The sequence below is a fragment of the Mirounga angustirostris genome, unplaced genomic scaffold, assembly GCF_029215605.1.
Source record: "Mirounga angustirostris isolate CCGP_5_RB_7025 unplaced genomic scaffold, mMirAng1.0.hap1 SCAF_15, whole genome shotgun sequence".
In the NCBI taxonomy this organism is placed as follows: domain Eukaryota; kingdom Metazoa; phylum Chordata; class Mammalia; order Carnivora; family Phocidae; genus Mirounga; species Mirounga angustirostris.
The window spans coordinates 93,532,648-93,549,002 of record NW_026991723.1 but is presented as its reverse complement, the minus strand read 5'-3'; the positions used below and the strand labels follow the sequence as shown (position 1 = coordinate 93,549,002).

At 50.1% G+C, this 16,355-nt stretch overlaps 1 protein-coding gene across 6 annotated transcripts in view; it reads left to right on the top strand.

Annotated features, from left to right (window-relative positions):
• Positions 1-16,355, top strand: part of PNPLA7 (patatin like phospholipase domain containing 7) — a 64,559-nt gene that overhangs the window by 16,431 nt on the left and 31,773 nt on the right. For 3 of the 6 annotated variants that reach the window (XM_045883610.3, XM_045883609.3, XM_064579050.1), the window contains 5 exons: positions 682-808; positions 1,478-1,621; positions 5,172-5,260; positions 5,377-5,523; positions 15,609-15,686. In XM_045883610.3, the coding sequence (XP_045739566.2) occupies positions 682-808; positions 1,478-1,621; positions 5,172-5,260; positions 5,377-5,523; positions 15,609-15,686 (585 nt within the window). The remainder of the gene's footprint in view (positions 1-681; positions 809-1,477; positions 1,622-5,171; positions 5,261-5,376; positions 5,524-15,608; positions 15,687-16,355) is intronic. The other 3 variants (XM_064579051.1, XM_064579052.1, XM_045883611.3) reach the window with 2 other exon arrangements.

The window sequence follows — 16,355 nt, the reverse complement described above, 5'->3', positions numbered from 1 at the left end:
GTGCTGGTGGATGAGCTTGATTCTCCTGAGGCCTTGTGCTAAGAACCTGTCCCACCCATGAGATGTGGGATGGGACTCCTCCGATGCCCATTCCAGGAGAGCCTGCAGTTTGGCCTGAATGTGGCCCCTTCGGTCACCTTGCTCCATAAGCTCGCCTGCCCCTTTCCTGTTGTTCACCTGGCACACACCGCTGAGCTGCCTGCCTGCCCAGTAGAGGTGCTCCCCTCCTGTCCCTTGGGGCCCCTCCTGCTGGCAGTCTGGGCGAGGGGTCCGCTTGCTCTACCCAGAGCTGCTGTGAGCAGCAGATGTAGATGAGACCCTCGAGGGCCCTGCTTCAGGGGGGCCTGGATGCTAATCACTCATTACTGGGGTCAGCACCGCACTTGGGGATTCTCCCTAGTTCTGATGGTTTTGTCATCTTCCTTTACTGGTATTTTAGGGCACATCCTTTTGTTTTCTACATTACTTTTCTCTTAATGAAGAACGTTAAGGTTTCTGACAGTGTTGACCACCATTTAAACTTGATAGAGTTGCCGGGATAAAGCAAGCTGGCCTTTTGTTGCCTTAAGCCCATGGCCGGCCTCTGCGCTGGTCACCACTCCTCTTGTTCTCCCAAGTGTGGCTGCTGAGAGTACCAGCCCAGGGGTGCCCCTGGAGCACCTGCTCTTTCTCACATCCCAGGAGAGCCAGGCCATCCCCCTGGTGTCTGTGGCCAGTGTGGCTGCCGGGAAGGTCAGAAGGCAGGCATGCTGCGTCTCCGAGGATCGTCTTGAGAGGCCCCTGCGGCCCCAGGAGTCCTGCGACCCAGGTACTGCCCCCAAACTGGCCTCCCGCCTGAGTCCAGGCCTCCTTCCCACCCCAGCCACCCCTCCCATCACCCCGTCTCTGGGAGGACTAGGCTCCAGGGGAAAGCCATTCGGGGAGCAGATTCCAAGCTTCATGCCGCTCTGAGCTCTTGAGAGGGTCCTAGATCTGGGGAGAGAAACCGTCCATTGAGGCTTCTTGGCTACAAGTCACCTTCAGGTTGAGTGTGTAACACGCAGCCATGCTCACAAATGTGGGATAGATCACCTGTGTGTTTATAAACAAGTGGCTGATAGACTAGTGAGATGAAGCTGTGTCGCTCAGGGTACTTCCTGGAAGGTGGCTTTTACGTTCATTCACCTGAGGGGCCAGGGGAGCACGGAAGTGTGCCAGGCTCACGCCAAGTGTGCTCGATGGTCACCTCGACTAAAACAGCCACTGGGAAGGGGACACGCAAGGCTTCAGCCTGGTGGAGGAGGCTGGCAGCAAGGGCAAGTCAGTTCAGGACGACTTGGGGAAGGCAGAGCAGGGCCCGCGTCCGAGGTTGGTGCTGCCTAACATTGCCCTGGGCAGCTGGGTGCAGGTGCGGAGGTTGTGGCCTGAGGGCCTGGAGACATGAGGTTTGTGCACCGCCATGGGGACAGAGGCCCTCTTCCCACCTGTCCCCTCCCAGCAGATCGAGGGGGCAGCCGTGCAGCAGCCTCTGGGCCTCTGCTGCAGAGGAGCCAGTCCTTCCCGCTGCCTTCTGTCCACGAAGAGATCCTGGATGAGTTCGGCAAGGCCCAGGCAGGTGACCAGGCCCCTTTCGCTCCACCAGGTAAGGCACTGGGCACCTGAGCTTGGAGCATTTACAGGTGGGCAAGCTGTCAGGCCCACACTCTGGCTCCATTAGATGCAGTGGTAATTACGTGTCTTGCTGCCCTGAGCATCCCGTGGGCTCCTGTCTACACTGCTCTATTTTACCCCTGCCTCGCATCTGTGTCCCAGGGGCCTACGTCCCCAAGGCTGCACCTGGCCGCTGCAGGACCATCTCCAGTGCCACCCTTTCTCCCCTGTGCTGGGCTGTGCTCACTGGCACACCGCCATGTGGCATCCTCCCCTGAAATGGGTTTCCTAGGCCCTCTGGCCCCTCAGCTGCTACCAGGATCTGCTTTCATTAAAGCAGAATTCTCGGGGCACCTGGGTGGCTCAGTGGTTAAGCGTCTGCCTTCAGCTCAGGTCATGATCCCAGGGTCCAGGGATCGAGCCCCGCATCGGGCTCCCTGCTCGGTGGGAAGCCTGCTTCTCCCTCTCCCACTCCCCCTGCTTGTGTTCCCTCTCTCGCTATGTCTCTGTCAAATAAATAAATAAAATCTTGAAGAAAAAAAAAAACCCTTTAAAGAATTGTCTGTTTAGGGGCACCTGGCCAGCTCAGTCGGTAGAGCATGTGACTCTTGATCTTAGGGTTGTGAGTTCGAGCCCCACGTGGTGTGGAGCCTACTTAAAATTTAAAAAAAAAGAATTGTCTGCTTATATTCTCTGCTCATTTTCTGCAGGGTTTTCTGAATCTGTTGATTTGCATCAATTCTTCATATGCTCTGGCTAGAGATCCTTCATCATTTGTTGTATTTGTTCAGACGCCTTTTTCTGGTCTCCGTCTGTCAGAAGACCCAGCCTTGTGGACTGTCATGTCCACATGACATGAGCAGGACCCATGATGCTCCTTTATTGAAAACCAGCCGTTTGCACACCCTGTGATCTGTGTTTGGTGCCTTCCTCCTTGTCTTTCCTCATTCCCTGGGTCGTAAGCGTAATTCTCCCAGATCCTCTTCTGCGAGCTGAGTGGTTCCCCTTGTGCGCTGAGGGCTCCTTTGTTTGCCCTTCCCACTTGGGTGTGTTCGAAGTCAGACATTCAGCCTTTTTTTACTTTGTGTGGTGGTAACTTACACAGTGCCATTCATGAAACAATCTTTCCTTTCCTGTTGCCTTTTTTGGTGCTGTCTTCATTTGGTGTCAAGTTTCTGAATATACGTGGATTTTTTTTTTCTTTTTTTTTAGTAATAGCTCTTTGGAGATGTGATTCACATACCATTAAGTTCACCTTTTTAAAGTGCATAATTCATTAGTGTATTCGCAAAATTGTGTATCCGTCACTACCATCTAATCCAGAACATCTTGCCAGCCAGTAGATACACCGCGTCCCCATTAGCCATCATCCCCGGCCCCGGCCCCCACTGGTCTGCTTTCTGTCTCTTGGATTTGCCTGTTCTGCGTATTTCATTACTTGGACTACTTTTTAGGAATCTTTTGTGTGCTACTGGGATATTTGCCTATTTCTTCATGGACACCAAGTTGTTTTCAATTTCCCTTAACTGTTTTTGGTTGTGTAATATGAATACAGAAGGTGTAAATGTAAACGGGCAGCATGATGACTTTTCGTAAACTGAGCTCTCCCGTGAGGCCAGCGCCCAGACGCAGAGACGCACCAGCAGAGAGGCGAGGCTCTGCCAGCCGTCCCGCCGGAGCTCCTGCTCTCCGAGTTCCAGCAGCGTGAGCTGCTGTAGAGTCTGGTTGCTTCCGCTCGGCTTCGCGTCTGAGGTCCATGCGTGTTGTGTGCAGCAACACGCACCTGTTCTCCGTGGTGGGTAGCGATGTACTGTGTGAAGACAGTGCATTTATGTGTCTTTTGAACACACGTACGTGTTCCTGTTGGAAGTGCTGGGTCGTAGAGTGCTCGCTGTTGGCTCAGGAGATGCTGCGCACGGTTTTCTGGGTGCCCGTCCCGATGTGTACTTCTGCCGCCCTCCCGAGCCTGCATGTCCAGTATGGGGTCCCCAGCACATGTCGCTGTCAGCACTGAGCTCCTAGCGATTCAGTCCTCTGTCCCACTTAGCGCTCTTGGCCCGTGTGTGAGTGCTGCTGACAGGCGTCACCGTCTTCCGGGAAGCCCCCGCCGCCCCCGCCCGCTTTCTGCCTCCTGTCTTCTTCTCCCGGCTCCTCTGGCCCAGCAGGCCTCACTGTGGCCGCACCCCGTCCTCCTGACCACTCCTGAGCCCCAGGACTTGCCGCCTCCATTGGAGTGGGCTGCATGGTCTTTTGTCTGCTTTCCCCTTAGGTTGTCATTCATCCTCATGGATTAATAGGAGTTCTTTAGATCTTCTCTATATGAATCCTTTGTGGGATATATGTACTGAAGATATTTTCTGCTCTTACTTTTCACTCTCTTAATGGTGTCATTTGATGAATAGAAGTTTTTAAATTTAAGAGTCCAATTTATCGAATTTTTTCTTTTGTAATGAATGCATTTTGTGTCCTGTTTAGGAAATCTGCCTGTAAGATTTAACATTTTACCTTTCATATTTATCCCTCTAGGATTGGTTCTTTTGTCTAAAGTGCATACTGGACACGATACACTTTTTTTCCACATGGCTATTCAGCTGACCTGCTGTATTTAAAAAAAAAATGTGTTTAGCAAATTTTTCAAATTAAAAAAGACAGGAAAGTAATAGCAGTCCACCTGTAATAAAGTGTGACTGTGGATCACCCTGTTCCATAAACATATGCAGGCAACTGTCATCTTCCCTCTGGTCCCTGCAGATAATGCCCTCTTATGAGACATGTGTCTGCAAAGAGCAGAGGGACTCGACATTTTAAGTTTTGTCAACTGATGTGGGTGAACTGACGGTAAGAACGGCGTCGCATAGGACTGTGTAACCTTTGCCGTATGTGTGGGTTAATCACAGGGACTATGGCACGGTTTTATTTTTCTTTTTTTTAATATTTTATTTATTTATTTGAGAGAGAGAGAATGAGAGACAGAGAGCATGAGAAGGAGGAAGGTCAGAGGGAGAAGCAGACTCCCCGCCGAGCAGGGAGCCCGATGCGGGACTCAATCCCGGGACTCCAGGATCATGACCTGAGCCGAAGGCAGTCGCTTAACCAACTGAGCCACCCAGGCGCCCGGCACAGTTTTATTTTTAACACTGTTTTTTCTTAAAGATTTACTTATTTAAGAGAGAGAGCACAAGTGGGAGGGGCAGAGGCAGAGGGAGAAGCAGGCTTCCCGCCAAGCAGGGAGCCCGATGCGGGGCTCGATCCCAGGACCCTGGGACCATGACCTGAGCCGAAGGCAGACGCTCAACCGACTGAGCCACCCAGGCGCCCCAATTTTTTTTATTAATTTAAGAAATAAAATAAGAATTGGTTGTGGGTCACAAGAGGGCATGCATGAGAGCACAGTGGCTGCGCTCCCGTGATCTGAGTCTCACCTGCCAGGGTCTGTGCTGCTTTGCCTTCGGGGGAGAGCTCAGCCAGCCCTCAGCGAATGTGTGTGGACCCGCCTGTCCAGCCAGGTCGGCACAGGGTCCTGCGTCTTCCCTCCATTGCAGGGAGCACCTCAGACCTGAGGATGGCGTGTGACCGTGCCAGGGTCCTCCTCCGTGCAGAGGAACGCCCTGGGAGCGCCGTGGCCAGCAAGGTAGGTGGGCACACTCTCTCCCGTCTCAGGCTGTGCCCTGCCCTGGCCTAGTGCTCCCTGCGGGGGCCTTTCCCCTGCCACGTCCCTCCCTCTGATCTGCCTGTGCTCTTCTCAAGTCCAAGAAGAGCGTGATTGTTGCAGATGCTCCCTCTGCAGTCTTCCAGTACTCAGAGACTAACTCAGATGAGACTGTCTCCAGCAGGAAGACAGATGCCATTCTCAGGGCCGCCAAGAAGGACTTGCTCACCCTGATGAAGCTGGACGTAAGTGGCTGCCCTCCTGCCTTCTCTCTGGCTGCGGTGAGCTGGGAGATGCACACAGTCTCTGGAGAGGCCAGTGACACTCCCACAGCCTGTCCTCCTGAGGACCCACTCCTTTGGGGCAGTGTGTCCCAGGTCGGGGCCACCACAGCCCCTGCCCGCGGCGGGGCTCCCTCTGGGGTGCTCAGGATGGCGTCCTTGCGCTGGTGGCTGCACAGACCCTCTCCCTGGCACCTTCTTCCCAGCGCATCCCTGCCCTCCCCCTCATGCCTGCAGGTGACAGGGCTGTGAACCCTGTGTGCTCTGCAGGCTTTGGACACCACCCAGGAAGCCCTGGAAGGGTTATAAGCAATGGCTTTCCTGACTGTGTCTTCATCACGTGCCCATTTGTTCTTGGCCCTTCTTCCCTCACATTCGTTCATTTATTTATTTATTTATTTTAAAGACTTCATTTATTTATTTGACAGAGAGAGACAGAGTGAGAGAGGGAACACAAGCAGGGGGAGTGGGAGAGGGAGAAGCAGGCTTCCCGCCGAGCAGGGAGCCCGATGCGGGGCTCGATCCCAGGACCCTGGGATCGTGACCTGAGCCGAAGGCAGATGCTCAATGACTGAGCCACCCAGGTGCCCCCCCCTTGGCAATTTTTTTATATGACTCCCCCAAAGCACATGCAACAAAGGAAACAGATTAGACATAATCCAAATTAAAAATGTTTGTGCTTCGGGACGCCTGGGTGGCTCAGTAGGTTAAGCCGCTGCCTTCAGCTCGGGCATTGATCCCAGGGTCCTGGGATCATGACCTGAGCCGAAGGCAGACGCTCAACGACTGAGCCACCCAGGCGCCCCCTCCCTCACATTTTAAAGGCTTGTGCATGTCTTGTCTACAGAAGAATGTGGGTGCCCATGGAACCACCATTCCAGGGACCATACTATCTGCTGCTCCCAAAAGCTGCTGTGTGCCCTCCGTGGCTGCAGCCCCTCGCCCCAGGGAGACCACCGCCTTGCACCTGCGTGGGGACTTTCTGTGTGGGACTCATCCCGTGTGTCCTCTGGGCCCGCTGTTCTTGCTCAGCATCGTGTCTGTGACTTGCCTGCATGGTTGCCAGTCCTGAAGGCTCTGCTATCACAGGAATGCACCATGGGTGTCCATCCCTTGTCCACGCTGTGGAGGGACATGCGTGCACATGTCTGCGTCCCGTGGGTTGTGCGTCACCCCTCACCCAGACCGGGGTTCCTTGGCCCTGCATCTGGGTTTCCAGCCTTTTCCACTTCACATAAATACGGGCACAGTGTTGAGTAGAGCTTTTGGTTTTAATTACATTTTCTGGATTCCAAGTAGGGCTGGGCGCCTTCCACGTTTCTGCTTCGTCTGCCTCTTGGGAGGCAGCAGTTTGAGACTTCTTCCCATTGTTCTGTCTCCCTTTTTGACTCTAAGGGTTTCTTTATATTTTCTAAATAAGTCTGTTGTTGATTATAGGTCTTGCACATGATCTGCTCTAGCATTTGCCTTTTTTGCCTTCTGAATGGTACGTTTGGTGGACAGAAGTTCTTCATTATAACACAGTAAACTTACCAGTCTTTTCCTTTATGGTTAGTGCCTTTATGCCTTGCTTAAGAAATAGTTTCTTACTTCAGATTCATAAAGATGTTTTCTGTATTGTTGTTTGAAAGTTTTATTGCTTTGCCTTTCTTAGGTGTTAATGAGAAGGAGTTAATTTTTGTGCAGGATGCAAGGAAGCACTGATTATGTATATTTTTGCTCATGGATTCCTGGTTGGCCCAGCATCCTGCCCCCGTCGTAAACCTGTCCATGGGGTCCTCTGTTGTGTTTCCTTGCGCTGCTTTTGGTGGGCACACACAGCAGAATAGCTCTCCCACAGGGCTGCCCTCCTGGAGACTTCCTCCATGCCTGCCCTGCTCATAGGAGCTGCCTTCCCTGGCCCTCTGGTCCTAAGAGTGTTTTTCATGACATTTTTGTCACGTGTGCCCACGGCTCAGCATAGCGTCCCGGCTGGGTCAGCTTTCAGGCCAGAGTTGGGGGCTGAAGGAGGAGAGAAGCCGAGAGCCTCCTGCTGCACCTCGTGTTGCCGTGTGTCTGCAGTGGTCTGGCCAGGCTCTGCCTCCCGTCCTGAGCAGCACAGAGGCTGTGGTGGGCTGACCTCCCGCTTGCAGGGCGGTTGGCTGAGGTGAGCTCTAGGTGACGTGTTGGCAGCCGCATACCGTCCCCGGCCCCAGCGTCGCCGTAGAAAGTCGTGTGCTGGTCTTTCCTCCTTTGAGAATAACTTTTCTCTTGCTGCTTTTAAGATGTTTTCATTGTTGGGGCGCCCGGGTGGCTCAGTTGGTGAAGTGTCTGCCTTCGACTCATGGTCTCGGGGTCCTGGGATGGAGCCCCACGTCGGGCTCCCTTGCTCGGCAGGGAGCCTGCTTCTCCCTCTGCCTCAGCTGCTCCCTCTGCCCCTCCCCCTGCTCTTGCTCACTGTCCCTCTCAAATAGATAAATAAAATCTTAAAAAAAAAAGATATTCATCTTTGGTTTCCTGCAATTTCAGAACTGGGAGTGGATTTCTTTTTGTTTATCTTACATGAAATTCTTTGGGCTTCTTCAGTCTGGGCCTCTGAACTCCTTTTGAAAAATTATCAGCATTTTCTCTTCAAATATTGCCTCTGCATATTTTCTCTCTTCTCCTTCAGAGGCTCTATGGAATGTATGTTCTCCTTTATCTTTTATGTCTTACCCTCTTTTTTTTTAAGATCTTATTTATTTATTTGATACAGAGAGAGAGAGCGAGAGAGGGAACACAAGCAGGGGGAGTGGGAGAGGGAGAAGCAGGCTTCCCGCGGAGCAGGGAGCACGATGCGGGGCTTGACCCCAGGACCCTGGGATCATGACCTGAGCCGAAGGCAGACGCTTAACGACTGAGCCACCCAGGTGCCCCTGTCTTACCCCTTTTGTCTGTATTTCCCATATTCCTGTAAGTCCTTGAACTTGATATACATGTTTTTATCAGAGTTCACATTCTGCTTTTAGTGTCTAATCTGCTGCTGAACCTGTGCGTTGAGTTCTCAAGTTTGGTTATTCCATTTTATAGATCTGGAATGTCTACTACTTTTATCTGCAGCCACTACTGAGCGGTGGCGTGTGATCCTCACAGGTGGGAAAGGCCTCGCACCGCAGTCCACCCAGCCGCTAGTCGTCACGTCTCCTCAGCTGTATCACAGATGGCTTTTCCACTACTTACTCAATTTTTTTAACAGACTATGTTTTAGAGCCGTTTCAGGTTCACAGCAGAACTGAGAAGAACACGGAGATTTCCCGTATACCTGCTGCCCCCCTCCACCTGCCCTGCACAGCCTTTCCCAGTACTGACGACCCCGCCCGGTGTGCGTTCGGTATAGTAGGAGAACCTGCACGGACGGTCGTCACCCCCGAAGTCCTTACACCTCAGAGTGACGCAGGTGGTGTGCGCTCTGGGGGCGTGTGGGGACAGCCTCACACAGAGTAGTTCACTGCCCTAAAAATCCACTGCTGCACCTGTTCAGCCCTCCCTCAGCCCCCGTCTTTGTACTGTCTCCGTAGTTTTGCCTTTCCCACCACGTCGTTGAATCATACAGTGTGTGGCCTGTTCACGTTGGCCTCCTTCACTTAAGGTTCCTCATGTCTCTTCATGGCCTGAGAGGTCGTTTCTTTTCAGTGCTGAAGAGCATTCTGTTGTCTGGAAGGAACCACAGTTTATCCGTTCACTTAATCTTGGTTGCGTCTAGGTTTTGGCAGCTGTAAATAAAGCTGCTCTAAATGTCCGTGTGGGCCTACATTTGCAACTCATTTGGGTAAACAGTAAGAGGTGCAAGGGCTGTATTTTATGGTAAAAGTAGGTTTAGTTTTGCAAGAAACCGCCAGATTGTTTCCAAAGCGGCTGCACCCTGCTGCATATCCCCCAGCCTTGAGTGAGAGTTCCTGCTGCCCCACATCCTCACCGGCATTTGATGTCGTCAGTACGTTAATGGATTTTGTCCATTCCAATAGGTGTGCAGTGGTATGTCATTGTTGTTTAAATTTGCATTTCCCTGATAGCATATCACATGGACCATGCTTTCATGTGTGTGTGTGTCTTCTTTGGTGAGGAATCTGTTAAGGTCTTCGCCCACTTGTTAACCGGGTAGTTTGTTTCGTTATTGTTGAGTTTAAAAGTTGTTTGTTTGTTTTGGATAGCAGTCCTTTATCAGATGTCTCTTTTGCAAATATTTTCTTCCATCTGTGGCTTGTCTTTTTATTCTCTTGACAGTGTCTTTTACAGAGCAGAATTTTTTTATTTTAATGATTTCCAGCTTATAAATTCTTTCCTTCATGGATTATGCCTTTGGTGTCATATGTAAAAAGTCATCGCCCAACCCAAGATTATGTAGATTTTCTCCTGTATATCTTCTAGGAGTTTTATTTTGCATTTTGCACTTAGGTCTGTGAGATCCATTTGGGGTTCGTTTTTTCAAAGGGTATAAGGTCTGTATCTAGATCCATTTTTTAAAGACTTTATTTATTTTTGAGAAAGAGAGAGAGTGCTCTAGCCGGGGGCAGGGGCGGAGGGCAAAGCAGACCCCCTGCTGAGCAGGGAGCCCGATCCCGGGGCTTGATCCCAGGACCCTGGGATCATGACTTGAGCCAAAGGCAGATGCTCAACCGACTGAGCCACCCAGGCGCCCTTTAGATCCATTTTTTGCATGTGGATGTCCAGTTGTTCCCATACCATTTGTTGAAAGGGCTATATTTTCTCCATTTTATGGTCTTTGCTCCCGTGGCAAAGATCAGGTTACTCTATTTATATTTTGGGGTCTGTTGATATATTTTTGGGTCCTCTGTTCTGTTCCATTGATCTCTTTGTCAACACTTCACCAATACCATAGTGTCTTGATCACTGTGGCTTTATAGTGAGTCTTCTCCTGCTGTAGTGAATTGTTGCTTATTCAGGGACTCTTGCTTCTCCAGACAAACTTTAGAATCAGTTTATTGATATCTACAAAATAACTTGCTGGGATTGGATGGGATTACAGCAAGGCTGCAGGATACAAGGTTATTGAGTCTATAGATTAAGTTGGGGAAAACTGACATCAGGACAATACTCAGTCTTCCTATCCATGAACATGGAATATTTCTCCAATTATTTAGTTATTCTATGATTTATTTCACTAAAATTTTGTAGTTTTCTCATGTGTATTTTTTTAGGTTTATATTTAAGTATTTCATTTTGTGGGTGCTAATGTAAATATTGTTGTGTTTTTAATTTTAAATTCCACTTGTTCTTTGCTGGTATATGGGAAGGCAGTTGACTTTTGTGTATTAACCTTGTATCCTGCAGCCTTGCTGTAATTGCTTATTAGTTGTGGGAGGTTTTTTTCTTGATTCTTTTGGATTTTCTGTATAGATCATCACATCATTTGAGAACAAAGATGGTCTTATGTCTTTCTTCCCAATCTATATACATTTTCTTTTCTTTCCTTTTTTTTTTTTTTTTTTTTAAGGTTCTATTTATTTGAGAGAGAGAGAGAGCATGAGCGGTGGGGAAGAGGGCCCTATGTGGGGCTCGATCCCAGGACTCCGGGATCATGACCTGAGCTGAAGGCAGAGGCTTAACCAACTGAGCCACCCAGGCGCCCCTATAGAGAATTGATATAATTTCTTCCTTAAATATTTGGTAGAGTCTACCAGTGAACCAGCTCGTATGGGCATGGTGCTTTCTGTTTTGGAAGGTTATTAATTGCTGATTAAATTTCTTAATAGATATAGTCTTATTCAGATAGTCTCTTTTCTTGTGTGAATTTTGGTGGATTGTGTCTTTCAAGGAATGGGCTCATTTTGAACATATGATTCAACATCAAATTGTTGAACATAGAGTTGTTCAGTCTTCCTTTATTATCCTTTTACTTTGCTTGACATCTGTAGTGATGAGCCTTCTTTCATTTCTGATATTAATTATATTCTTTTCCTTGTTTTCTTAGTCTGGCTAGGGGCTTATCGATTTTATTGACAATTGGGTGGCTCAGTGGGTTGAGCGTCCGACTCTTGATCCTTGGGATTGTGAGTTCAAGCACCACATTGGGTGCAGAGATTACTTAAAAAAAATCTTTTTAAAAAAAAGTGTGTTGTTTAATTTCCAAGTATTTTCGGATCTTCCAGTTATCTTTCTGTTAAGACTTCTAGTGTCATTCCACTATGCTCTGAGAACATTGTAAGATTAGCATTTTCTTAAATTTTTGAAGATGGGGTTTATGGCGGCAGATAGAGGCTATCTCAGTGTTCCACGTGAGAAGACTGTATTCTGCTCTTTTGTATGAAGTAATTTATAGATATGAATTCTGCCCAGTTGTTGGATGGTTCTGTTGAGTTCCTCTGTGTCCTCACTGATTTTCTGCTGCCAGTCTGGGTGTTCCTGACGGAAAGGACTGAAGTCTCCAGCTGTCACAGTGAATTCGTCTGTTTGTCCTGTAGCTGTGTCAGTCGTTTCCATGCAGGTTCACGCTCTTGTCGGGCATGCACACAGGGCGCGTTGGGTTGTTACGTCTTGGAGAACGGACCCTTTATCACCATGTGATGCCCGCCATCCCTGCTCATCTTCCTTCTCTGGAGTCGGTTTCATCTGAAATGAATAGAGCTGCTTCTGCTTTCTTGGATTAGTGTTAACATGCTCTCTTCATCTACTTTTACTCTGTGTGTGTCTTTACATTTAAAGTGGGTTTCTTGGAGTCAACATAATCGTAGCTAGTCTGACAATCTTTGTCTTTTAATTGGTGCATTCAGACCATTGATGTTTAAGTGATTATTGATATAATCGGGTTACTATTTACCACATTGGTTACAGTTTTCTATTTGTTGCCCTTGTTTTTTGTTACTTTCGTCTACCACTCTTTTTCTGCTCTTTCTAATTTTGATTGGGCATTTTATATGATCTGTTTTTTCTCCTTTTTTAGCTGGTTTGTTATATTCCTTTTTTACTTTTTTTAGTGGTTGTCCTAAATTTGCAAGATACATTTACACCTAATCCTAGTCCACTTTTAAATTACACTGACATGATGAGAAATAATGTGTTTTGGTCTCTGCCCGTGGCTCCTGACAGCTCCTGAGGTGACTCTGGATGGTCACCAGAAAAGACGAAGCCACAGTCAGAAGCTTGGCACTTTCAGCCCTACCCCCAGCCTCCAGAGAGGGGAGAGGGGCTGCAGACTGAATTAATAATCCATCACGCCTACGTGATGACGCCGCCACAGAAATCCCTAAACTATGGGGTTCAGAGAGCGTCCAGGTGGGTGAACACACCCACGTGGGGAGGATGGTGCACCCAGAGAGGGCACAGAAGCTCCGTGACCTTCCCCCCCACACCCCGCCCTATGCATCACTTCCACTGGGCTCTTCCTGACTCATGCCCTTATAACAAACCAGTGACAGCGCATACATGTTTCCCAGAGTTCTACGAACTCGAGGAAGGGGTTGTGGGAACCTCCAATTCATAGACAGTTCCTTGTGCAGCAAGTTGTGTGCACCCTGGGGACCCTCTACTTGGGGCTGGCGTCTGAAGTGGGGAGAGTCTGGTGGGACCGAGCCCCTAACCTGTGGGGTCAGCAGGTGTTGCAGAGAGCCGGAGGCATGCCGGGCGTGGGAAGGCCCACCACGTGGGGTTGGACGTATTCGATGCGTAGGGAAACAGAGTTTTCCTCTTAAACACTGTACTGCTCTGTAGAGTGTGAGAACTTGGAACCACATCACCCTGACCTGCCACCCTCTGGGTCATTGTAGCATGCATAACCGAGTACGGCATTGCTGCGGCCATTGCTGTATTGAAGATCAGTTAAGAACAGGGAGGGGCTTCCAGCTGGCTCTCTCAGGGGAGTGTGTGACTCTTTACTATTTTTTTTAAAGGTATTATTTATTTGAGAGAGGGAGAGCACGAGTTGGAGGGAGGGTCAGAGGGAGAAGCAGACTCCCCACTGAGCAGGGAGCCCGATGTGGGACTCGATCCCAGGACCCTGGGATCACGATCTGAGCCGAAGGTGGATGCTTAACCGACTGAGTGCCCCAGGTGCCTGGAGCATGTGACTCTTAATCTCAGGGTTGTGAGTTCAAGCCCCATGCTGGGTGTAAAATAAAAATAAAATCTTGAAAAAAAAACAAACGGGCGTGTGGGTTCTCCTTCTGCTGTTGCTCCCTCTGCCTGTGCTCACTCTCTGTCAAATAAATAAATAAAATCTTTAAAAAAAAAAAAAGAGGACAATGAAAGTGTTAATTTTGCCTTCGCTGGATTCTTCTCCTGTGCTCTTTCTCTATGGAGATCCGTGGCTCTGACCTTGATCATTCTCTCCTCTCCGAAGGAGTTCTTCGAACATCTTTCAGGGCAGGTCTGTTGGCAACAAAGTCCCTGGTTCTCATTTGTTAGACATCTTTATTGTTCCCTCACTTTTAAAGGATGATTTCACTGGGTACAGAATTCTAGGTTGGTGTGTTTTTTTCTCAACATTTTAAATACTCGACTTTTCCTTACTCATGTGCTTTCCGAGGAGAAGTTGATATCATTCTTATTTTTGTTCCTCTCTAGATCAGGTGTTTCTTCCCTCTGGCTTCTTCCAGGATCTTTATCTTTGATTTTCAGTAGTTTGAAGGTGCTATATATGCCTGGGTGTGGGTTTTTGGCATTTATCCTGCTTGGCATTCTCTGACATTCCTGGGCCATTAATTTGGGGGGGGGGGGTTCCTCCTGGCCTTCCCATCATGTGTATGTTACACGTTTGTCATTGTCCCACAGTCCTTGGGTATCGTCTTCTTTGTTTATCAGTTTTGTTTGCTTGCTTGCTTTTCAATTTCAGGGGTTCTATTGCTGTGTTCTCAAGCGTCGAGACTCTGCTCAGCGAGTCCAGTCTGCAGACGAGCTCGTCAAAGGGCTCATTTCTGCCACCCTGTCTTTATCTCCAGCTTTTCTCTTTGGTTCTCAGGATTTCCACCTCTGTGTGTTCTTGCATGCTGTCTACTTCATCCTAGAGCCCTTAGCCTGTATTAACCACAGTTGTTTAAAATTCTGGTCTGAGAATTCCAGCACCCCCGGCAGGTCTGCGTCTTCTTCTGCCCATGTGTGTTTTGTGCACCTTGTGGCTGTTTCTTGATAGTAGGACACGACGTCCCTGGTCAGAGGAACTGCGGTCTCCCTCCGCTTCCCTAGCGTGGTCCAGGCAGGGAGCAGCTGGGGTTGGGCCCAGTCCTTTCTCAGGAACCTGGGATCCAATGTGTGGCTCCTGCCTGGCCTCCGAGGGCACAGCAACCTCCCAGGCCTGCTTTCTAGGCCTCTGAGGAAGCACAGGATGAGCAAGGCCTGTCTCAGTGCACCTGCACCTCCCACTCAGGCTCCCTAGGCTCTGGGCTTGAAGAGGGGGAACGGGGGGAGGTGTCTTCCTCACTTGGGACGTCAGCATACCCTGACTCCATACCCCAGCATTTCATCCAGCCAGATAGTAGCTGCATTATTGCCAGCTGATCTTGTAGTAACCCCGTGAGCCTTTGAAAACATTCATGGTTTTGAATTGCTGCTTTTAACATTTGTTATATTAAACTTATAATTGATGAGAAAAGAAAGAGAAGGCACTGCAGTCCACAGACGTGGAGTGATGTGACGGCGAGGCATGGGGAGCAGGACACGCTATGACCCCTGCGTTGGTCTGTCTTCAGCAAGGGCTGTGCGTCTGGATTGAACTTGTGTTTCACCCTGACCTCTCCTTCCCCTGGTCAGTGAGGCCCCGAGGGACACCAGCAGGCTAGGCTCTGCTGAAATAGTTTCCCCTGAGGGCAAGCCTGTGGAGAACAGAATGCTTTGGGGGGGGGGTGTCCCAAATGGTCCCCCCACCACCACCACTGAGACCCAAGGGCATTTTTCTCCATATCCTGTGGGAGCCCGCTTGAGCTCCTGGAGGTAGAGCTCACAAGACCCCGGGGCCCCTGACGGGGTGTCCTGCGCCGACAGCCTCAGTCTGAGTGGGTGGCTGTGCAGGGTCCAGCTTGGTGGTGGTCCTCAGCGCGTGTCCGCGCTCCTTGCGTTGATTCCTGCATTCCTGTTTTTAGGACGCCTCGCTCTTGGATGGCCGGGTGACGCTTCTCCATGTTCCGGGGGGCACAGTGGTGTCGAGGCAGGGAGACCAGGTGAGCAAAAGGCTGCGGTGGGAGGGAGCGGTCCCCAGGCCTGCCCAGTGCTGTGGCCAGCGCTGGATGGAGCGCTGAGGAGGCAGCCTCCCTGTGGCCCGGCCTGGACACGCGCTGGACGTGTGATGCAGGGCCTGTCGTCCCCGTTTCTGGGGCGCTCTCTCTTTACCCCGGGCTGTGGCCTGTCCTCGTGGGGGAGGGTGCGTGTCCACACTCATGGACGCTCGCGTATGTGCATTCGAACAGGAGTCATCGCTGACTTCACAGTCAGGTGCAGAAGAGATGCTTTTGTTTCCCCAATTCTCAGATCCAAATACAGATGAAAAATATTTTTCTAATGAAATGGACCTAATTTCTGATTCTGAAAGCCGCACTGGGCGGGCAAAGATAACCTCCACCGCTTCTGCCCTCCTGGGAGCTCGTCTCCCCTGGTGCTGGCGTGGTCTGGGGGTCCCTCTCTGTAGGAGCTGCGTTTTCTCTGGCTCCTGCACTAGCATGGTGGACAGTGTTTTGCCTAGTTTGCTTTTAGAGCAGCTTTGGTGAGACGGGTCTGTCTTGTTGGGAGAGCAGACCGAGCCTGGGCCTCCACTCCTGCCTCATAGGGGTCCAGGTGATGGCAGCTGGCTGTGCAGACTTGGGTAGGACTTGGGGGACAGACGAGCCCAGGCA